Source organism: Myodes glareolus, chromosome 17 (assembly GCF_982192425.1).
Source record: "Myodes glareolus chromosome 17, mMyoGla1.1, whole genome shotgun sequence".
In the NCBI taxonomy this organism is placed as follows: Eukaryota; Metazoa; Chordata; class Mammalia; order Rodentia; family Cricetidae; genus Myodes; species Myodes glareolus.
This window is the reverse complement of record NC_142042.1, coordinates 41,069,634-41,093,625: the sequence shown is the minus strand read 5'-3', so window position 1 is coordinate 41,093,625 and position 23,992 is coordinate 41,069,634. Positions and strand designations below refer to the sequence as shown.

The following is a 23,992-nucleotide window of genomic DNA, read 5'->3' as shown; positions in this document are numbered from 1 at the left end:
GCCTTTCTATAAATATTTCTTACATCAGAATCACTCTCTTTATAATTGCTCCCCTTAAATTGTGGCTTTATGTCTTCCTTTACAAAGACAACCGGTTTCTGTGTTCTGCTTTGTACTCGAGAGGTCAATGACCCCACGCTTAGAAGCACAGCCCTCTCGGGAGCTCAGGGAACAGATAAACAGGCAAAGACGCTTGCCGCCAGGCCTGATGACAGCTTCAACTTGATCCCCCAGAACCCACATGGTAAAAGGTGAGAACCAATCCCTAAAAGTTATCCTCTGACCACCACATACGCAATGTAGCACGCACGCGCGCGCGCACACACACACACAGAAAAAAAGAAATGTTTAAAAAAGAAAGAAAAGATAGACCCGCGTGTCACGTGTTCAGTGGGGAACCATGAAGAAGGCTGGTGCTAAGGAGGCAGCCTTCTCCCGGGGAAAACTCACCTCTCCAAACCTTTCCACATTTTGTAATTTAGATAAGTTTCCACCAATAGACATATCATCCAAGCTAGAAATAATTTTATTAATACTTCCTTCACTGGAAGGCCTATTTTTCAGTTTGGATCGGAAAATGTCTCCTTGGACCCACAATGATGCCTGTTTCCTGTAAAAATGAGAGAAATAAACAATAAAATAAACTGTAATCATCAACGCAATGCTATGATATCTTAACAAGAAAGATATTAACCAAATATCTAACAATTAGACTAGGAAGGTGATAGAATCATAGAAGAGACCATTATGTGTCTAAAGAAACAAAATATTTTAAAAATTGAACGAGATTTTTAAAATACGAACCACAGTTCAGAAATCTATCCACACTAGTTTACTAGTGAGTCAGGCCGCCCCTGTCTTCTATCGAGGTAGAAGTTGCGTTCGGAAGCTACTTCTCAAGCCGTATTTTCTAAGCCTAGGCTATATAAACTGATGACGTTAGATACCACCGAGTCAGAGTTCATTTTCTATACCAGCTGTAGAAACACAGATTCAAAACAACCGCAGTATTTCTTTGCTTTGTGCAAATGTTTAGGAAATCGTACCCTAGCCTCTTATATTTTCATATCTTCAAGGCGTCTTGCCTTCACTTTTGAAGCCCCTCAGCCTCTCTACTTCACACCCTAATGGGATGTGAGACTCTTCTTATGGGCTTTGAACAGTAGGAAATAGCAGCGTCCTTGACAGAGAAAGAATAATAGGTCAGAAGACGGCTGATGAATTCATACCAGAGCACTCAACTGTTACTGCAAGGAAGGGCTCTGCCTGTTCCACCAATGCTGACAAGTTCACAAAGTTTTCTTTGTGAAGCACAAAGAAAAGATGAAATTTAAGGTAAAAGACAGAATCCTTGTTCCTCAAGAAGTTTCTTAAGATGGGGAAAGTAAACAACTGAAATCCAGCATACTGAGGGCCAGTGGCCCAGACTCATGCAAAACCCAAGGCAAAGGGGCCCAGCCTATCTAAAGGAGTCGGCCATCCCCTATGAGTCCAGAGGTCAAGTGTCTGTGTGCACATGCACCTGCACAGACATGCACAGACACTTCTCCCCTCCCTCCCTCCACCTCTGCCTGCCCCTATGAAAAAGGAAGTCTACCATAAAGCACAATGCTATGTTATAATGTAGCAGTTGCATGCACCTCCATGTTGGTGACTGGCCAGCCTACACCATGCATGTTTGCAAAGTATATCAGCCAGTGGCCAGAATTGCCTAAAGACACATTTCTCAGAACACATCCCTGTCTTTAAGCAAAGCAAGGACATCTGGAAAGACAAGCGGGACTCACCCAGACAAGAATACCCTCCTGACCCCCCACCCCGGACTCCAAGGCAAGCACAGGCTGAGGAAATGGCAAGCAGAGAACCTAGGGCTGATGAATTTGCCTGCAGCAGAGGATGAATGGAAGTGTTCTTGTATGATGGGTCTCAGGAGCTGAGCTAAGATATTTAAATGTGATGCCCCAAGTTCAGAGGTTACGGTAGTGTTTTTCTGAGATTTAAAAGAAAACAATATGAAATAGAACAGACCCAAAAGGACCTAAGAGAAGCTAAAGTGAAAAGAAATGTCTAATTCAAACAACAGGGATAAAATAAAAACTCGGACAGGGCTGGCAGGATGAAAATCGCAAATGACAGCTTCCACTTGCTTGCTTTAAAAGACTCAGCCTACCCTGTCTCTGGAAAGACTTGATCTGAACCTGAATATTAAAGATGAATAAAGTGTCAGCACTGAACCGAGTGTTGCTAAGCGATGATGTACGCAATTGCCTCTTGAGCAAAAGGAAGCAGCATTTCACGCAGATGCCTTCCCATAGACGACGCACACGGTGCTCGCTTTTATAGTGGTGTCTGTCGCCCCTTAAAAGCCTCGTCTCAAACAAAAGAAGTAAAACATGTATTTTAAAGTATTTAACATTGAAAACTCCATTCTCATCGAGCTGACACATCTGCTGGAAGCCAATCTCTCAACCCCGCAGTGCATTTTCCAAGAGCAAGAAACGACTGGCCCTTCACTAATACGTTCTTAGAAGCAACAGGCAGAGATGTGTCTTGATTTGAACGCAGCCTCCTAGAGAGATGTAGCCAGGACTGGGGTAATTGATTTTGGCCACATCCTGGCCCAAATTAGTCGGATCTGGGCTGGAACGATGCGGGAGATGAGAAAATAAGTAAATAACTCGGCTTCAATGGGAGCCGATGGGTAAATGGTTTCGATGCCTCTTTGTAAATACCTGCTGTTAGTGCAAGTCAGGTCAGTTGCACCGTTCTAAGTATTTCTGGGTTTGAATACAGGCTGCACAAAAGTCACTGTTCAGCTGCTTTTCCTTGGGGATCACACACTCTTCCTCACTGCCTTACGGCGAGCCAATAATGTATCGCATAATCCCGGCTCTTTCGTGCTACCATTCCTTCAATCCAGGACACTTCTGATCAGGATGAACCAACTTTAACTTCAGTGTCCATCAAAATCCATGATTTGGTCATTTGATATAGAAACCTAATCCATTTTCTTTTGAGCTTGTATACATATGTGGGGTGTGTGGGTGTGTATATGCATGTGTGTGTGTGTGTATTTTCAGAAATTTCCTAAAACAAAAAGTAGTTAAACTACTTTAGTTTCTCATCCAGCTGAACCCAACTGTGAGACTAATTCACCCAGTTTTCTAAGCACCAAAAAAAGCTGTGGTGTAACTTGGCAACTTGTGGTATATAGTTGTGGTATATAGTGGTTTGAATGAGAATGGCCCCCATAGGTTCATAGATTTGAATGCTTGGTCACCAGGAAGTGGCTCTGTTAGAAAAGATTAGGAGGAGTGGCCTTATTGGAGGAAGTGTGTCACCGGAGGTGGGCTTTGAGGTTTCCAAAATCCCAAGCCAGGCCCAGTGGCTCTATCTTCCTGCTGCCTGCGGATCCCAATGCAGAACTCTCAGCTACCTCTCCAGCAGCCTGTCTGCCTTTGCGCTGCCATGCTGCCCACCATGATGATAATGGACTAAACCGTGAAAGTGTAACCCAGTGCCAACTAAGTCCTCTCTCTTATAACAGTGGCCTTGGTGTTTCTTCACGGAACTGACTAAGACAGGGTAGAACAGAGTAAAAGTGAGTTGAAGTTCCCTGTTAACTGAATGTGGGGTAAGAACCAGCATGGGGGCACACAAGTGAATTGTGTTAGAAATGCAGACTTTCAAAGGCCACACCAGATCTGCTCAGTCAGGGTGAGTGTTTAACAAAAGACCCTTAAGCTCTCTGATGGGGGGGGGGACCCTGAAGAGGGGGCTTGCAACTCCCTGAGAATGCAGAACAGTCTCTGATGGCAGCTCGCATAATAGCCATGCTAGGAAAGCAGGATGGTGGAGCTGGAAATCCACGGATTTAAGACTGGAAATATCTGACTGTCATCTTATGAATCTAGAGGGCGTTTAAAAGAAGAAACATTTTGGGCCTGTGGTGATATTTATAGCTCAAGAATGGTATTTTTGGTTTCAAGTTTAAGAAAAACACTTGATGCGTATTTTGAACAAACACGGCTTTCTTTATATCCCGGGGAAATCTCTAAATAGAGAAATACCAGACCATAACAAAGAGGCTCGGAACTGCTGATGTGATGGTTGATTGGCCATGTGCATCAGTGCCGTCAGTGACAGAGAAGCGTGCATATCCAGGACACAGCCATCCACCTGGACATAGACTTTTATAATTTTCAAGGAAATTAGGATATGACTAACCAGCTTTTCTACAGACACAGATTTAGAACTGATACAGCTCAAAAGGCCCTGATTGGCTTTTCAGTTCCAAAAGAAAAAAATGCAGTCCCTCCTGCCTATTCCATCACTTGTGACAGATGGAGAAACTGGGGAACAGTTGTCACCCCCATTCCTCCCCTAATGGCCCTGTTAATTATTCACGATTTTGCGTCATGGCTGACTTCATACTCTCCATCCTTCATAGAATCGATCTTCAAAGCCTAGTTTTTTTCCCCTTGAAATGTTCCTGGTATGTGTCTCTAACTCTTCAGCCCATATCTAGCCTCTGAGTGAGCCTGTCTCCCTGACAGATTGCAGCAGGCTCCTTTTTAGCCTTCCCAAGGCTGACCTCCATCTATCTGATTCATCTCGTACAGGCTGCAGCCCAGTCCTCCTTGAGCAATTCTGGCACCACACGACCCTCCTCTCCCCCTCCCCACCCCCGCTGCTAAAAAGTAGGACAACCACAAGAAGTTCAGAATAACCTCATCTATCACTGGAACCTGAACATCTTATCGTCAGCATTTCCTGAGTACGCCAAGATGCACGAGCTTCTGTAGAGGGACACACACACAGTGCTTCAAACAGACACAAAAGTTCACTTCCGCTTGGCTCTGCAGTTTGGGCTTCTAATCAAAGTTTCAGTAAGCTAGCACCAAAGTGTGGGCAGGACTAGTTCCTTCTGGAAGCTCTGAGGAGAGAATCCGTTTTCTCATTTTTATCAGTGTCCAATGACTACCAAGCTCCTTAACATACATCCCCTTCCTCCACCTTCAAAGTACAGCCATGTATTCTCTACATGACTGCCTTCTCTAAATGAATCTCTGAACCTTTTCTGAGGCTGCAAAATCTGAGCAGAGGCACTGGGTAGTTCAGGATACTCCCACCAAAACCAAAATCCTTAATCAGTTCTGCAGAGTTCCTCTTTCCTTCTAAGGCTACCCAACAGGAACAAAAGATTATGATGTGTCCCGTCAGGCACATCAATTCAACCTATCATAACAGACATCAGACCAAACACTATAGCCACGCCGATTTTCTCCCAAGACAAGGCAGTAGCACCATTTGTTGGAAGATAAAATGTACATACTCTCCTTCATTGCTCTCACTAAATCAATTTTTTAAATCCCATATATAAAACAAATGAATGAAGACAAACTAGTTAAGAACCATGAGACTCAAGAGACAACATAGCAAAGAGGTTGCAGGGGTTTCTTTTTGTATGTAAATCTCATATTTGCTTCTAAAGAAGGGAATGGGCCACAAATGATGAACAGTTTTTCCCATGAACAAAATCTTGCTTTCTATAATCCAAGGGCCAGAAAGGGGAAGCCTAGTAAAACAGGAAAACTTTCCACAGTGAATGTTCTAGAACAACCAAACACCACAAAGAAAAAAGGCAAAACAAACGTGTCCCTATTCTAGCGTACCAGCAAAGACTAAGATGGGATCTTAGAATCCCACCCCTACCAGGATTGTCAGGGGCCTTGCTTGCAAGACCTCGTTACCTGGATCATTACATGGCTTCCTTCAATGCTTCTGTGGTCAAAGAACACCTAAAGGTGGCCTTTGACCTCCCAGTGTGTGCTATGGCATGCATGCATTCATACACACACATGCACACACATACACATGACTCAAGATAAGAGAATCACCATGAGAAGTTCCTTAAACCAAAAGAGAAGGCTAGAAGGAGGAATTTTCAAACAACATGAAGGAACAACCGTGGCAGTCACGAATAACAAGGATGAACAAAGTGGACATTTTCTTCCTGCATTCTAATGACAGTGAAGCAAGACTATGAAGCCCTCCACTGTGGTTCTAAGTGTTCACTGGAGAGATAGTTAAAATAACAATAAATGGGGAGGGTAGGCTAACATTTCTCTAGACACCACAAAAACTTGCAAGAAGACAGCATTTTAGATTAGATAGCAGATAGGGGGTGGTGAATATAAAACATAGGAAAGAAGGTAGAAGAAGAGTCAGGAGATGGATGGATGGATGGATGGATGGATGGATGGACAGATGTGATTGGAAGGTAAGTATAGCACATCACAACTTGTAGGGTAGATCCTGAGAGGAATGAGTTCCAGGACACCCAGAGCATACCTGTCTCAAATAAAGATACCTAACTGCATACATTAGTAAGGAATTAAATGTCTTGAACCAACGTTCTCCGTCACACATTAAGAATTCACTCAGAGAAGAGCACAGTAAACTAAAAAGAGAAATGAATGGAAATAGCAGATGTGAAATTATAAATCAATGAGGTTAAAAACAAATAAAACATGTAGAACAAAAAAAAATCAATGAAATGTGGAGCTACATATGGAATTCTACAGCAGCCTGGGCCACAGAGAGAGACTTTATTTCTAGAAGGTGAGAAACAGAAAGAACAAAACCAAAAATCAATATTTAAAAATTAACGAAAGAAAAAAGCCGGTGAAGGAGGTATAAAGATCAACTTCTAACCAGACTGACAGAAACAAAAGGGCACAGAAGGCGTCAGGAATGATGGTAGCCAGGGAGCACACCTCCGCCTGAAGTCGCGGATCCTGAGCTGCTCTGGGTCCAGAGTTCAGATCAGGGATGCTGACCTGAAAACCCACATACAAGTATTACCAAGGCTGAAAAGCTCGGCAATCGGAAACATGGAAGAAGTCTAGGAAGTACTGAAATACTGAGTGCCAGTTTTAGTCAGGCAGAGGGGTGCACAACTGTAATCCCTACACTCAGGAGGATGGAGAGTTACCCAGGCCAGCCTGGGCAACACAGCAAAACATTGTCTCAAAAAGAGAGTGAGAATTAACATGTATTGCATATAATCTCTTTCTATAATAGAAGAGCAAAAGCCAGACCCAGGGCTCCTTCTAAAGCTGGTATCAGCCTCACACAAAAAACAAACATAGCACACACACACACAAAAAAAAGAGTATTATACCACTTATGAATAGAGATATAAGAGTCCCTAGTATCAAGATGACACCAAATAGGATTCACAGATATGCACAAAGGATTGTATACCATGACCTCATGGGGCTTAGTGTAGAAATATAGGGCTCATCCACATCCAAAACCCAATCCATGAAACCACCCATGTCAATAGGCTAAAGAAGAAAACAGCAGCCAGGTTAGCATTGCACAGGTGACGCCTGCTCTCGTAAGCTTGGGGTTCAAGGATCACAGATTTGAGTCTAGGCAAGGCGACACCATGAATTCTGGAATAACTTGGACGACAACAGTGGAACCTTGTCTTTAAAAGGAGGGAAGAGAAAGGAAAAAAAGGGGGGAAGATGAGGATGAAGGGGAAGAAGGGAAGGAGAAGGGGAGTCTTGGTCATCATAGCAATGAGCAGGAAAAGATTTTGAAAAAAATCGAAATTAATACTAATAGAAACTCAGGGGGGAAAAAAACCAGAAATATAGGGAAGGTCCACAAATTGATGAAGAGTATCTTCAGAAAAACTCCAACAGTTCTCACCAGTTTAATGACAAATTTCTGGATTTGCACCTCACTCCCCGAGGAGTGAGGATCCAGAGCACAAGGGGGTCCGTTTGACTCTCATTTATCAAATTGCTGGACGTTTTAGTCTACACAGCAGGAGAAGAAACAGAAGGATACAGACTGAACAGGAAAAAGGAACTGTCCTGTTGATGGATTGCACCACTATATATGGAGACATCCCCTGCATACAATTCACATGTACATATGCACATAGAAGCACATGTACATGCACACAGGCGTGCACACACCCCTCCTAGTTTTGAAGATATGAAATACACGTTTAAAAAATCAACCGTTTTTCTACTTACTCACAATGAACGTGGTGATGTGGAAATATAGCATTTATAAACATCAAGGCAAAGACTTAAATGTAAAGCAAAGAAGCCATGAAGTCTGAACACTGTACATGGCCGATGAAACCAAAACAGACTGAGATACACAGATACTTTCATGGATCAGAAGTCTTGTCATTAGTCAAGATTCAACATTTAACATTGTGGAATTAAAATCCCAGCAAGACTGCTTGCAGATACAGGCAAGATTATTCTCAAAGGTATGAGGAAAGAGGTCACACAAATGATACTTAGCACAAAGAAATGAAAACATGTGGTCACATGTTCACATAAAAGCCTACACCTTTATGACATCTCTGACAGTAAAGGCAAAAAACTCGAAACAGTTCAGGTGACCTTCAGCATGACAATAGGTATGTCTACATCAAGGACTACTGTCCTTGAAAAGTGACTCTCAGAGAATCACACTTGATAGACAGCACTGATCCCCACGGTTATGCACATTTATATAAATTTCCATAAAATTGCTATTCTTTATTTGAGTGAGACAGGGAGTCTCACTATGTAGTCTAGGCTGGGTCCTCAAACCTGGGCTGCTCTTGCCTCAGCCTTCCAAGGCCTGAGTGAGATTGTGTGTGTCCCACAGCATCCAGGAGTTTAGACAGCAGAGTTGGGAAGAAGCAGGAACAGCGAGGGATTCTGGCGGGGATGGACAAGCCCCACTGACCGCACCAACATCCACATCCTGGTTAAGCCACACTCTGGTCTAGGAAGGGTTAGGGACTTGGGGGAACAGGCAAAGGGCACACTGGATCTCTCACTACTATTTCTGAATATACGCAAATTAACAATTACCTTAAAATAAAAGTTTTTGATACCTTCACTGACTTTTCACAATCCCACAAAATAAAGAAAACTAATAAATAGATAAAAAGAGCTGATGAAATCTCGGGACACTGAGTGGCCTGACCTCTATACCTTCTGGTATCACCTGCTATTCCTCTCCCTTGTAACCCAAGGGCCTCCCAGACATTCTCATGGGCAACTGTTGTTCCTTCAGTGAGACCCTCTTGGCCGCATTGCCCCCATGGAGAACGTAAGTCATGGCTGTTATTGGGAACAGTATGCACAGTTCTCGAAAGAAAAAAAAAAAAAGGCAAGATGGTTTGAGTAACTCAGTACTGCACCAGTACGTTGAAGAACCACCTGTGTGCCTGTCTGCACTACAGCATAAGCAACAATAACCAAGAAATCAGACCAAGTATCCATCCATGCGAAGAAAGCAGGGTATTCTGTAATTGCATTCAGACTTAAGTGAACAAACAGAAAAAAAGAGGAAATCCCACCATTTGCAACAAAGCAGAAGAGCCTGGAGGGCTATGTTAAGTGAAATAAGCTAAGAACAGAAAGGCAAATGCCGCAGTCCCTTGCTGTACAAACACTAAAACATCAAACTCACAAAAGCTGAGAGAAAAATGATGGCCGCCAGAGGCTGGGGGTGAAGGGTTGGGAGATGTTGACCAAAGTTAGGAAGAATACGCTCAACCAGGCTGTTGGTACAGAATGATGTCGACGGCTAACAGCCACATACCATACACATGAAAATTGCTGAAAGAGTGGATTTTTATGTTTGTGCCTTATCAGATGACAGTAAGTGAGGAGAGACATCTGTTAATCCGCTTAGTCAGCCACTCCATAATACATGCACAGCTCAGACCACTGTGCATACCATACGTGTATATGCCGTCTACCTGTCAGACTGAAAACTAAACCAGAAGGAAAAAGATAAAATCAGAAAAAGTCTTCCAGGTTTTCCACGTGCTTTGTGCTTTCTACTGCAATCCCTATTTACAGCTGCCTTCTCCTCCACCTCCACCGCATTTTTCTCTCCTGGTTTATTTTTCTGCATGGTATCCATCAGAGATGCTGTGTAATTTAGACATTTTCTGCTTGCACGTTTCTCCTTAACCCCAGAGTATAAACTCTATGGGTCAAAAACCAAGCTGTCACTTCTGCTGAAACTTCCCAGGTGCCTCTATAGCGGCTTTCAATGCATGTTTAAGAGAAAGGAAGGAAAGAGCGAAGGGTGGGAAGGAGGAAAGGAAGGGCCCTGCCGTGTCTGACACAATCTCAAAGGTAGACAAGAGTGATCTCGACAGGAAAATGAAATATTATTAGCAAAACCCAAAACCTAGACAATTGTAACAGCAAATGTCAAAAAATGCTAAATGCGCCCCCCCCAAAGGTCTCTATGGTTGGCCCCTGTCCCATGGGAGGATGAAACATAGAGGGAAGTTAAGTCACTTAAGTCACCAGTGAAGTCACTGGGTGTGGGGTGCTTCCCAGCCATAACCAGGTGGAACCAGCTGTTTTGCTCCTCCATCGGCCGCCTGCCAGGATGCACGGCCTTGCAGCTCACCCAAAGGCAACAGGGCCAAGCAATCATGGGCCTCGGAGGCCATGAGTTCAAATAAATCTTTCTTCCTGGGAGGCTAATTCTTAGCCAGTGACTGGGACACCAGAGAAGCGAGGCAGAGACTAACTACTCCGAAGTCCCCTCGTGAGGAACTTAGGGGTGCATGATAAAAAAAAAAAGATGAGACAAGCTCTCTTCTGAGCTGTTTACACTTCACAGAGAAAGCCTTTTGTCGGCTCTCAGCAGCAACACAGGAAAAGAGCCAAAGAGAAATCGCTGTTAACACAAAATCGCCTAGAAGAAAGCTCAGTGCTGTGTTTAAAGTGGCAGGAAAAGGGCATTTGAAATAAAGTTTCTAAGACTAATAACGGGAAGTATGGGGAGAGGGAGAGTAAGTAAACTTATTTATCCAGTGCAGCCCTTCAGAGTCCTCAGAAGGCTGTCTGGTACAAGCCTGCAAACAATACGCAGCTGTTGAATCAATGTGTGTCCCAGTTACACCAAATGACATCCCCCAGGAGCTACACCAATCACGGGCTAGGAAAAGGCAAAACAGAGGGCCCAAGAGGAGAGAACAAGACAGTAAGAAGTTCTTTGATACTTGGCAGAACAGCCCTGGACCACACAATCCTGAAGAAGACTAGCTAAGAGAGTGCTGGGAGAACCCATGAGCCACACGGGCATTAGTCCATGCAAGTTTAAAACCTCTCACTAAGTATAAAAGAAATCTACCTTCTGGGAGGTTCTGATCCAAGCATCACAATACTTAGCTATGGAAGTAGGTCATTCCCGCACACCAGTTTGCATAGGCAGATACTTTGAAAACTGTAGTATGACTCACATCGAAGGATGCTGCCAAAGTCTTATAGTGTGTGCACCTACAGATGAAAGGCATTGCTTCAAGCCAGAGCACAGCTGCCTGGTGACCCTAATTTCTTCTGGTACCATTCCGAGAGAAGGCAGAGAAAAATGGGGTGGGGAGAGCGTTGGGAGGTGGACACGAGGAGAAAGGGGGAGGATGGGGAACCCTGACATCGTGAGGGGGGGATAAAACGGTGACCTGAAACAGTGGTGTCCTGGGTCCTAGCTGTGCCCAGCAGAGAACCAGAAGGAAATGATGTACCTTTCGAAGAAGCTGCCTTCCAACAGGTCACTTTGAGACTGAGAAAATGGCTTAAGCAACTAGGTCTAGGGACACTTGGGTTTCGAGTTTTGAACCTGGAGGCCACTTATTCAATATTACCAAGCAATTAATATAATAGGCACATGGCATTCACCCCGTGCTGCAGAGGCATAAAATGCATGACAGGCAACCAGCGGAAGCCTGTGGTTGGGAGTCTCATTAAGAATAAACCCTAACAACAGATTAATTATGTTTGTTCCCACGGGGGAAAGCCTAGACATGTCTGTCTTTTTAACGACCCCATCTAAGCATAAGTTTTCTGTAAAACTCATTACACTTTCGCCTCCCGCTGTCAGGCAGAGGTTTTCCTGCCCATCTCCCGATACTTGTTTTCTTAGCAGTTTTTCCCTGGAGGACTGGTCGACCAATAATCCCGCGGGCTCAGACTTCTTAATCATTTCAGATCTTAAAAGCTTCCTTGGATCTCTTTCTAACGTAGGTCGCCTCATCCAAACTAAACTGACTTATGTCAGAATAGAATCCTTCTATAGAAAAGACAGAGTTAGTCAACAGAGTCATTCCAACAGGAAAGCAAAGGATGGGAGTGTCTGCGTTAAGATATGAGCAATGGAGAGTATGTTCAAAGTTCAAAGTGGACGGAAGGCAACTAGGACCACTTCATCTCCTCCCCTGTGAGAACGGAAGTGTTGCCCTGTGGTTAGCGCACTTGCCTTGCATTCGAAACACTCTGGGTTCAATCCCCAACGCCATGTCTCACTTCACCTGCCATCCCAGCACTCAGAAGGTAGAAGCAAAGGCATCAAAGTCATCCTCAGCTACATATTGAGGTCAAGGTCTGGTACAGGAGAATTGTCTGTATTCTCTCAATCATGTTTTAAATAAACGCTGAATGGCCAGGCAGGAGGTGTAGGTGGGAAAACCAGACAGGAAGTGGAAATGATGCAAGGAGAGCAGGAGAATTCTGAGGAGGAGGAAGTTGATTCCTCCCACTCCTGCCCAGATCACCGAAGCAGCAGGATGTGAGCTGCCCCACTGAAAAAGGTACTGAGCCACATGGCTAAAATAGATCAGAAAAATGGGTTAAACAAGATGAAAGAGTTAGCCAGTAAGAGGCTAGACCTAATGGGCCAATCAGCTTTATAACTTATAGAGATCTCAGTGTGATTTTTCTCTGGGACTAAACAGCTGGGGGGCCAGGCAGGACAGAAACCCAAACAAGCCAGCCCCTCATGTTACAAAGGTCAAACAGAGCTATCCGAAACCTTACCTTACCTCAAAACAAATCAAACCCCCCCCCCCCCCATTTGTTGGTAAATTGGCGAAAGTGCTTCATATTTTTAGAAAGAGCATTCTTACAAAGCGTGCCTTTCCACCTGGCGGCCTGGGGTCGAAAGGAAAGGCAGAAGCACAGTGGATGTATAAGGGATTCCCGACTGACGAGCAGAGAGCCGGCGGCGACCTGGACCAGGATGGACACCTCGTCTTACCTTTCCATTCCTCCACACCTTCTTGCACGAAGCCAGAAGCTGCAGTTTCACTAGCAGCTTGCTCGTCTCCCTAAACCCAGTGACTGACCCCAGCTGTGAGGGTTTTTTTTTTAAGTCATTCTGCTTTTAGACACGCAAACAAAAGAAGGGAATGAACAGTGCCAAGCGAGATGACACACAAAAACTGCGCTGTAGCCACATCAGAGAAGATGACAGAAAAGGGGTAGGCAGGGATGGTGTGTTCTTCTCACTGTCGCCTGATCTGAGAGACAGAAAGTACGGGATCAGAGCACCTTAGCTGTCAAGTCAACAATAGTCCACCCGAGGCACCGCCTTCTCCAACAACGCAGCCATTTCATAATCGGTCCAGGGCTGGGGAACAAGAAGTAGGAAGGACCAGGGGCAAGAACGAAGTACAGTCACAGGCAAGGGTACTCACTCTTCCAAGAAGTGCTGCTGGGGTCCAATGATAGAGCCTGGTCGGCAAATTCTGATCCAAGCAATGATTTCAGCATGTGTAAACCTGTAATGCTTCATGACGTAACAGGCTATCAACGTCCCGGTTCTTCCCAGACCAGCTGTAGGAAAGGAAACAGAAGAAATGCCGAGTGTAGCAATTGTATCCACAAAAACAGGGGGATGCCCCTGTCCACTGGATTCTAGCACAATGACAGCAGCCATGGCTGATGTTCCCACAATTTCTCTCATGTAAAAATACACATTTTCCCCCCAATGGACGGTACCTTTGAGGCCAGCACTCAGGAGGCAGGGGCAGGAGGATATCTAAGTTCGAGGTCACTCTGGTCTACAAAGTGAGTTCCAGGACAGCCAGGGCTTCAGAGAGAAACCTTGCCTTGGAAAACCAAAGTGTGTGTGTGTGTGTGTGTGTGTGTGTGTGTGTGTGTGTGTGTGTGCATGCGTATACATTTTTCAGGCTGGAGATGTGATTTAATAGCAAAGCACCTGCTAAGCATGCACAACACCCCTGGTTCAATCCCCAGTCTGTAAAAAGGGGACAAAACAACACAAAACAAAACCACCTACATTTTTCTTTCACCAATGGAAAGCACAAAATGAAACTGCCCCGCCTTTTAGGGTAAGAGAAAGACAGGATAGAAACAAGTGGATCTGGCAGAGGAAACTGGCTGGGAGGGAGGAAAGGATGGCAGAAGGGAAGGATGGAAGGAGGCAGGGGTGCAAAGATGATCAAGAGGGGCTGGGATACAGCAATAAGGAATGACGGATGAATTAGTAAGACATTTTGGTTGGGTCACAGTGAATTTTAAAATGACTAAAATTTCTAACCCTGAAATTCATCCCTAAAAACATTTCATTAGAAAAGGAAATAGAAAAACCAGGTGTGGCAGTGCATGCTTGTAATCCTAGACTAGAGGAGACAGAGGCAGGGGGATCATGAGGTTCAAGGCCAGCCTGGGATAAATAGTGAGACCCTATCAGAAAGAAAGAGGAAGGAGAGAGAGAGAGAGAGAGAGAGAGAGAGAGAGATTCTAGTTAATAGCTTTGTTTCTAAATAGTCTAGGGCTAGGACTCTTAACTTAGTGACAGGGAGTTTGTCAAGCATGCATGAGGCCCTAGGTTCAAATCCCTGGTGCTGAAATACATAAATAATACCACTGACTTAAGAAAAAGAAACAGAATATTGTATTTTCAAAGGCCCCTTTCTCTGCTTTCCTTGGTCAAATAATGAAGATGATCTAATCTCCCAGGATTATGTAATGCAACATTAAACAGTCATAATGTCCCATGGTGAAATATACACTATTGTTTATCAATTTTTAAGCCCAATCTAATTAAAGGGGTGTCAATGCATAGAAAACGAATGTCTTTAAGTCAGTTTTCCGTAGTTATTTTAATGACATTACTTATCTGTGGTATGCATGTGTATGTAGAGTTCAGAAAGCAACTTTCAAGGGCCGGCTATCTCCTCCACCGCATGGATCCAGAAATCAGACTCAAGTGGGCAGACTCGACAGGAAGCGTCGTTACCTGCTGAGCCATCTGACCTTTTTATATTACCGCTTCCCGGGGGCATCTATAGACATTTTCCTTCTCATCGCCCACCATGATATTGCACTGCTACGGGTACCTATTCCCCGCTTGTAAATCTGTACTTTATGCAGGGAAAAATAAAAAGGATTTTACCCAACACAAGGAGTCCAGCCACTTGACAGCGCTACCGCTTAGAATGCGCATCAAACAGGAAAAGGAAAGGACAAAGGGCAGTCCTGCTCATGCCCTTAGCGCCTGGTGTGGCCCTCCCGTTCACCTTTCCGTTTTGAAAGCACACATCCACTGTTATAAGATGAGGCAGGCGTGTGTGTCCTACGGTCAAGCACCCTTTTGTCCCAGACCAAACATCGACGTCAATAAGAGATAAAGTTAAACACAGTCGGCGCTGGACTCTCGCTTTAGTGTGGAGAAATTGCTAGATTGATTCTCTGGAGAGCTAACGGCACGGAGGAAACACAGCCAAGCACAGTAGAGCAGGTGCCAGGACCAGCCAGTCTCCTCGCTTTCCAGGTTGGGTCCCTGTCTGCAGAGCAGGTGGGCTTCTTCACGGAGATGCCCCCAACCGCTCCTCATGCACGGAGCTGCCTTGTGCCCCCAGCCAGGTTCCCCCATCCCACTCGTACCCAAAAGGTGGTGCTGCAAATTTTCAAATTTCTCTGAAACTGAAGTTGCTTCCCCCCCCTTTTGCAAGGAGTCTATAATTTTAGGTCTATAAAAAGAACCTACTTAGCACTCAATAGTTGGGAGCTCTTACCACAGGGAACAGAATAGGAGTACTTCGCTAAGTTTCTATTAAAACTTTAGCAAAAATGTGAAAGCATCCATAATTAAAGGGCTCCCTGGCACAGCCTGGCAAGGGTGCATGGTGCCCTATTTATTCCAAGTGCTTCAGACTGCCAGTCCTTTTTTGATTCCCAATAGGGCATCAAAATGCGCGCAACAGAATAGCAGCAGTGCTGCATTGGAGATTAATATTCCTGCTAGAAAATGTCTTGTATTCACAGCCATCCCTGTGACCAACCACAGACGGGACCGCGGACACTGGTTTGTGGGTTTCACACCTTTGCACGAGGCTGTGTCGGACGCCTCCATGTAACCCTGCATGTTGACGCATGACACTCTCTGCAGTCCCCATGAGAGTTCATTTAGCAAAGGAGAGGAGGCGCCCTTCCACCTCTTTTGAGCGCAATTAAAACACGAAGTGCTGCTCGACTCTCCAGAAAATTAAGCTGACTTAATCAGGGCAGATGTCAAAGTAATTAGCAAGCCCAGGTAGCTAAGTACGCCATTAAAAATAAAACATCTGCAATTAAGCCAAAGGTTCGCGTGACCTCACAGAAGAATCCTACATGTGTGAACAAGTGGGGGGAAAGGATGGAGCCACCTGATATTTAAGTAGCATCTCATGTAAGTGTGACGTCCTCCATAAAAACTCACTTCAACACCTTAGAGAAGTGACGTGGAAATATTGGGGAAAATCTGTGATGGGAAAAATGTATAAACATTTCTTTTTTAATATTCTTTTTTGTTTTTGTTTTTCAAGACAGCGTTTCTCTGTGTAGCTTTGGACTATATTTATTTCTTAAGAGGCAAACATTCACAGGTAAGTGATATACAAAGAAGACCTATAACAAAAATATTGAACCCCAGAGCCTTCTTTCCCCAGTATGTCTTAGACGTGATGAACTACCAAGAGAGACACTACATTTAAATGAAAGCTGTGTCTGGAAGACACTGTTTCCTTGGTGTCATCCACCACCTCTGGCTCTTACAGTTGCTCTACCTCCGCTTCCACTTAGATCCCTGAACCTTGTGTGTGTGTGTGTGTGTGTGTGTGTGTGTGTGTGTGTGTGTGTGATGTGGTATGTGTGGTGTGTATGTGTGATGTGGTGTGTGTGTGTATGTGTGTGTGTGTATGTGTGTGTGTGTGAGATGTGGTATGTGTGATGTGGTGTGTGTGTGTGGTGTGTGTGGTGTGTGTGTATGTGTGAGATGTGGTGTGTGTGTGTGGTGTGGTGTGTGTGTATATGTGATGTGGTGTGTGGTGTATATGTGATGTGATGTGTGGTGTATGTGGTGTGTGTGTGTGTGTGATGTGGTGTATGTGTGTGGTGTGGTGTATATATGTGTGTGTGGTGTGTGTGTACTGTGTGTGGTGTGTGTATGTGTGATGTGGTGTGTGTGGTGTGTATGTGTGATGTGATGTGTATGTGGTGTGTGTGTGATGTGGTGTGTGTGTGTTGTGGTGTGTGTGTGTATGTGTGTGTGTGGTGTGTGTATGTGTGTGTGTGGTGTATATATGTATATGTGTGATGTGTGGTGTGGCGGGGGGGTAAAAATTTATCCCATTTAGGACCAAGTGCTCCAAAGTATCTCTCTCTCTGCACATTGCACACTGGAGGATCTATTCATTCCCATCTACCGCAGAACAAGACTGACGCACACATGTGAGCTCACAAGGGCAGGGCCAGCACTCCCACAGCGGTTGCCCCAGCAGTCACAAGATCTGCACACATGTTCAAGCTAGAAAGGGTCCCATCAGTGAGAGGGGAAGTGAACATGGGGCCCCACCCCTAAGTGAGAAGCTATCTGCAATAGACACCTGCCAGCAAAGGGAAATCTGTTCAACCCAGTGGAGTCTCACTGTATATGTTAACCACCTCAGAGCAGATCCCATACCCAGAAGTAGTTGGCCATGTTTTTGTGGGGGTAGGGGTTTTCATTTCATTTTATTTTGTTTGAACTTATTGATTTTGGTTTTGATTTTCATTTTTTTTTGTTTTGTTTTGTTTTCTTGTTGTCCTGAGAGAGAAACAGAACATAAGGGTAGGTGGGTAGGGAGGTAAGGAGGATAGTGAAGGAGTCGGAGGAGGGGGAGAAATGATTTTTTAAAAAAATACTATATGAATATTTTTTAAATAAAAAATGAAAGCTTTGCCTTCTCCCTTGAATTTGTTGAGTCAAAATATGGCTTATAAGCACACAAATAGACACATGACCTAGTAATAGTAAAACAATTGACTAGAGGAAAGGCCAAATTAATTTCATAGGAAAAATGCTGATTTTATACATAGAAAGATAGATAGATAGATAGACAGACAGACATATACATTGAAACTTTGAAGGAGATGATAGGAGCATCTCCTTCTGAGCCTTCACCACCACAATCCACAAGCCCTCGGGTTATGCTGACACATGAAACACCGGCCTTGTCTGTGTCTGAGCAAACAATACGGCAATGCTGTTACCAGAGTTAAGGTCGGAGCCTGAACCCCAACAGCACCCCTGCCCTGCACACACACACACACACACACACACACACACACACACACACAAAACGAGCCAGGTTCAGTCACCCATTCCTCAGGGGTCTAATTAAAGATACATTTGATAGCAGAAATCGGAAAAGGAGATACGGTCAAGGCGCTTCAGTGCGCGGAGGAACAAAGAGGTCTAGTGACCCCTTAAGACCTGCAAAGTGACCCTGATCCTACAAGCTCTCAAGTGATGTGAAATACATACACACCACGGGGAGAGGGGGAGAGAGAGAGGAGAGAGAGAGAGAGAGCTATCCCTCTAGCTGACACCAGGCTTCAGACTTTTCCTTCTCCCAGCACGAAATTCCTGAGGAAAATTCAATTTCTTGGGGTCCATTATCTCAACAGCCTGAGAGCCAAAGGCAGCTGGCACAAGACTCTATTTAGAGTATCTTCCTTCCTGCCGGGAGGGTTACAATAAAACAAACTTAGGGTGCCCACGAAACACATTCAGAACAAGCCAGCTCCCTGCCTGGGGAAAAGAGCCCAGAAACAAGCTAGTGAGAACGGAGCACCTAGTCCAAAGGACTGTCCTGCAAGCCAGGCTTTACCCCTCGCGAAGGAGGACCGCACAAGAGCTGCGTCAAAGGTGGCTGCAGCCCCACTTCGGGAGCCATTCCTAAATCCAGGGCCACGTGCGCTTCGCTTCCAGGCTGCTGGGAGAATGCAGCTTCGCATCGCTGTTACAGCTCACATGTTCAGCAAAGTTCCTCCACCTACTCAAATCTTAAACATAGAAACAAGGGCCTACAAAATGGTATTTTAATTTCTGTCAGAAGCAAAGCCACACTGTCTGAATAAGGCAGTTACAGCAGCGCTCCGCACATGAAAAGAACTGTACCATCCCCAACACCTACTGGACGATTTGCATAAAATGCAAAACCCTTTTGTGGACACAAAGCCGTGTGAGCAGCGCCACCTCGCGGCACCGTGAAGAGCTGCGGGAGGCGAACTAGAGGCTCCCTTCGCAGGAGTGATTTGTTTCAGCTGAAATCTTGAGACCGCAAAACTGGAAAACCTGCAGCGGAATCTGAGCTTCTTTCGACGTTTACGCAACTCTCAAGTTTAACTGGGAATCCTGCATTTTGATTTGTTGCAACAGGCCTACACTTGCTATACTCTGATCGGGGTGCCCATTCCAGAGGCTAGGTAAACCTTGCACAGCTAAACCAGTTAATTCGAAAATAACCCCACATCAAACAGCAGGTGGAACGACCCTCCATTCTATAAGGCATAGGACTTAGGAGAGGGGTGGAATCGGGGTAGAAGAGGGTGGAGAAACCATTGAAACAAAGCAATGGAGGGGAGCTAGGACAACAGTCAGTAAAATGTCTGCCAAACAAGCATGGGGTCCCACGATTAGAGCCCCAGGATCCACAATAAAGCCAGGCACTGTAATCGCCAACCACCTATAATCCAGAGTCGAAAAGGGGGAGACAGGAGAATTCCTGGCGCTCACTGACCAGCCAGTGCAACCAAAAAGGCAGGATCCTAGGTCAGTGACAGACCCTGTCTCAAAACAATAAAAAATAATATATATAAAAAAAGAAACCACCTTGAAGAGTGACTGAGGAAGACACACCTGTTTACGAACTCTGACCTACACACGCGTGAGCACACACACACACACACACTCACGCTCCAACACGGAAGCACTAAACATCAGACGGTGGAAGAGTATGGAGAAGAGATAATTCTGAAGGGAAAGGGGACAAGGGGCCAACAGCGTTTCCCTCTCAACACGTTCCCAAAGGAAAGATGATTTTTCTGGCCTGAGGCCACCCCTGTGCTTCCCCTACTTTTGATGATCAGAGAGCCAGGGCTTAGAAAAACTCCAAGCTCTGATTTGTCAAGAAAGCTGGGCCACCAGCAAGGCGATTAATCCGATTAATCCTTCCTTTAGGAAGGGATTATTCAAATAGGCTCAAATCCCAACAGTCTAATACAAAAGAAAGCACCCCGCTGTTTTCTATCACCCCCGGTCTTGCACCGGTCCGCCCTTCCCAAGCACAGCCCCCGAGACCTCGAGCACACCTTTGCAATGGACCGCGATGGCCCCTTCCGTGTTCTCACAGATGTTCAGGAACCTTCGCACGATGTTGTCGCTGGGGGTGCTGCCGTCTATGAAGAACAGGTCGTAGTGCTCAAAGCCAGCGTCTGTGAAGCGCTTCGCCTCGTAAATCTTTTTGTTCAGTCTCACGATTGCTGTCACGTTGTTCTTTTTGAAATACGGAAAGTAGGCTTCGGGGGCATGGAGAGGGTAACCTATAGGCAAACAGGGGCAGTGAGCAGAGAGGCGGAGTCCATCTCGAATAAACAGTACAGTGTTCGAATCTCACTGCTCTCGGGAAGTTAAGATTGTTTCAGGAGAGTGTGAAAGTTCACAGAGGAGCCGGCAAAACAGCGGCTGACCTAACTGTAAACACCAGGGGCAACAACAACGAAAAAAAAAAAAAAACCCAAAACCTTCTCTGTATTGGAAAGAGTTCATTAAAGGTGAAAGTAGCAACCTCTGTTATCCGAATGCTGGCGCACAGTCTTGGAGCCCCAAACAAAGGCAGTTCTGAAGTATTCAGATGTGCGGGGCAGTACTGGCGTGGCGATAGTCCCCCTTGAATACTGTTCTTTACTTAACAAATGTATTGCATCTACAGTTAGAGCTCTTTTGCAGCCAGAGCTACAGTTTCCATCTACAGTATGACTCCCTGCAAAACAGGGTTATGACTCATTATTATTTGCAATGTCCAAATCACAGCATATAAGATTTCTCAAAGTTACCTCCTTACAATAACATGTGGGCAGATGGTGGCCACAGGGGTCCAATAGACAGGAGGAATATGACCTAGTGTACATGTTGACTATAATTAAAAGCAGTGTGCTGGGCTGGATCCACGTGTTAAATTTGACAGCCACCCCACAGTGTATACATTGGTATAATCAATCATACGTGTAGCATAAATATATGTGTGTTCAACTGAAAATATTAGCATTTCAAAGGAAGTTAAGAGGGTAACTTTTGGGAAACACTTTTAGGGTGGGGGAGACAATCTCCGGATTGCCCTGGCATGCCCCCCACTAAGTGAGCATTCTTGGGAGCTTCGGAGGGAACTGGGCCACTGATCTATTCTTGGCCAATCATCCACAGTGACCACTGGGAATTTGGACCACTGTAAGCCCTTGCAACCCCAGGAACTAAAAAGACTAATTTCCTAAGACACCAATTACCACCTATCAGTCATTTGGGATTCACCCATTCAGGGCTCACCAACTGTTGGCAGATTCTTGGCAGACCAGATAAGTGAACTGACCTCATGTGGAGTTCACCGGGATGAGGGGCTTCAGAGAGTGAGCCAGAGGGTTTGCACACTGTGCTCCTGGTTCCGTGGCCTGCTCATCCCGTCAGTGGTATTCTCTCTCTCTCTCTCTCTCTCTCTCTCTCTCTCTCTCTCTCTCTCTCTCTCTCTCGGCTCCAAGCCAGCCCTTCAAGGCCATACTCTGTAATTCTAAGACTGCGTGCTAGTCTATATGCAAATTACGTCTCCAGCATCCTTCCTGTTTGCTCTCAAAGTAGGAGAGATGATAGGGCGACCAAAGAAAGGCTTTCTTCTTATTCTGACAGCACTTCCGTCAGAACTCCCAGCTTAGCTCGGCATGCCCTGCACAAGCCAGATGTCTTCTCTGGCAGCAGAGCCTCAGGGTGCCCACTCCTCAAACCCCAAATCTACACAGCAGTGGGTAGTCCCTCTGAGCACCTGTTGAAGTTCCTCCTCCTTCTCCATGGTCCTCGGGCCTCCTATCCCCAGCCTCCGTGATCCTCAGTCCTCCCATCTCCAGCCTTAAGAGGACTCCCTGCCTTCTCCAGAACCCGCTCCACTTTTCATGGCTGTCTTTCTTGCTAGTTTTCACTGTGACAAACACTCTGTACTAAATTCCCTGCCTGCGTGTGGCTGACATCAGGTCAGACAACAGGTGCTTCTGTAGATATGTGGAAAGAAAAGCCTTTATTCGCTGTGGGTTGAGTGTACTCTAGTACTGCCATTATGGCAAGCCACATGGAGGTCATTCGAAAAGTTAAAAACAGATCGACCGTAAAGACCTAGTTTGTAACTCATGAACCTATATCCAAAGGACTTCAATCCTGCTACAGAGATATGTACACATTCACATTTATTGCTACCCTATGTACAATAGAAAGGAATTGGAATCAGCCTAAATGTCCATAAACTGATGGGTGGATAATGAAAATGTGGTACCAATTTGCATGGCTTTTACTCAGTTGTAAAGAAATGAAATTTGAAGGAAAAAAATAAAGATGGGCAGTTCTGGGAAGTATAATATTGGGCAAGGCGACCCATGCTAAGAAAGACAAAAACCACATGTTGTCTTTCATATGTGGGTCCTAGTTTGTAGTATACTTGTATTTGTAGCTATGGACAGAGATACAAATAAAGCTAGAAAACTAGAGAGAAGAGCAAGAGAGGGTGAAAGGAGGCACTAAGGAAGCAGAGGAAAGACGGTCAGAGGGGCACAGAGACGTGAAAGTGGGAACAGAAACTGGGGGAGGGAATAAGAGAGGCTGAGGTATGGGGGTAGCAGGTGAGATGGTGGGGGACTGGGGTATAGGGGGCAGCAGGTGAGATAGTAGAAAGTTGGGGTATGGGGTAGCAGGTAAGATGGTAGAAAGTTGGGGTATAGGGGCAGTAGGTAGGATGGTAGAGAAGCAACTCTACTCAAACACACTTTTTTCCAAAATACCACAATGATATCTAATACCATGTATGCTAATTTTTAAAAGTCTTATAAAAATGCGTGAATAAAATTTCCTTCTGTCTGGAGTCTCCAGGCGTGGCTCCCATTCTCCTACATGAACCCTGAAGATATTCTATTTCTTCTGGTCACTGCCCATTTTCTAGTTCTCGGGCTTCTCTTGGCATCTGTGAGCTACCCCACGTAGGCCAAGAGATGTCATTTTAGCTCATTTACAGAACTGGTTCTACTGCCTGCAAGGAAGAGCATTAGCTGGTGAACTTGGCCGCGGTCAACAAAGATGGAGGCAGAACTGGAAGGCAGGGTTTATCAATCCCAGCCTGACATTTGCGAGAACAGGCTACAAGAAGCTTACTTATCTCCTGTGTGGACACAGTAATTTTATACACAGAGAGAAAGCACGGGCTTTTCTACTTATGGAAGTCAAATCTGTTTCCCTATTGGTTTCCTTGGTAAGATAATTTCCAAACAACCAGCTCAGGGCAAAGGGTTGTCGTGAGGAAATAAAAGCTTTTGTAGGGACTCCGAGTCCATGGGAAGCCCTGCTTGGCTGTAGCAGCTGCATGGGTTCCTGGCATCCCTTGAACATCCCTGATGGCCCCTGCCAAGTTTGATGCCTATCTGGTGTCTCTACCACCAAGGTGTGAGAATTTCTGCCTATACATGAATGTTCAGGAGGAGTAGATGGAAGGTTGGGCTAAGACACCTAAACTATAAGGGAAACCGTGGGTATCTTTGGAGAAAGCACCTGGGGCATACTGGTAAACACATGGTATTGCACATTGAGA

General features: G+C 45.1%; 1 protein-coding gene across 4 annotated transcripts in view; it reads right to left on the bottom strand.

The window, feature by feature from the left end:
- The window catches only part of Cdc14a (cell division cycle 14A), a 161,491-nt gene that overhangs the window by 33,853 nt on the left and 103,646 nt on the right, over positions 1–23,992 (bottom strand). For all 4 annotated transcript variants that reach the window (XM_085677789.2, XM_085677788.2, XM_048456674.3 and 1 more), the window contains 3 exons: positions 20,472–20,702; positions 13,529–13,667; positions 451–610 (listed from right to left, as the gene is read on the bottom strand). In XM_085677789.2, the coding sequence (XP_085533915.2) occupies positions 451–610; positions 13,529–13,667; positions 20,472–20,702 (530 nt within the window). The remainder of the gene's footprint in view (positions 1–450; positions 611–13,528; positions 13,668–20,471; positions 20,703–23,992) is intronic.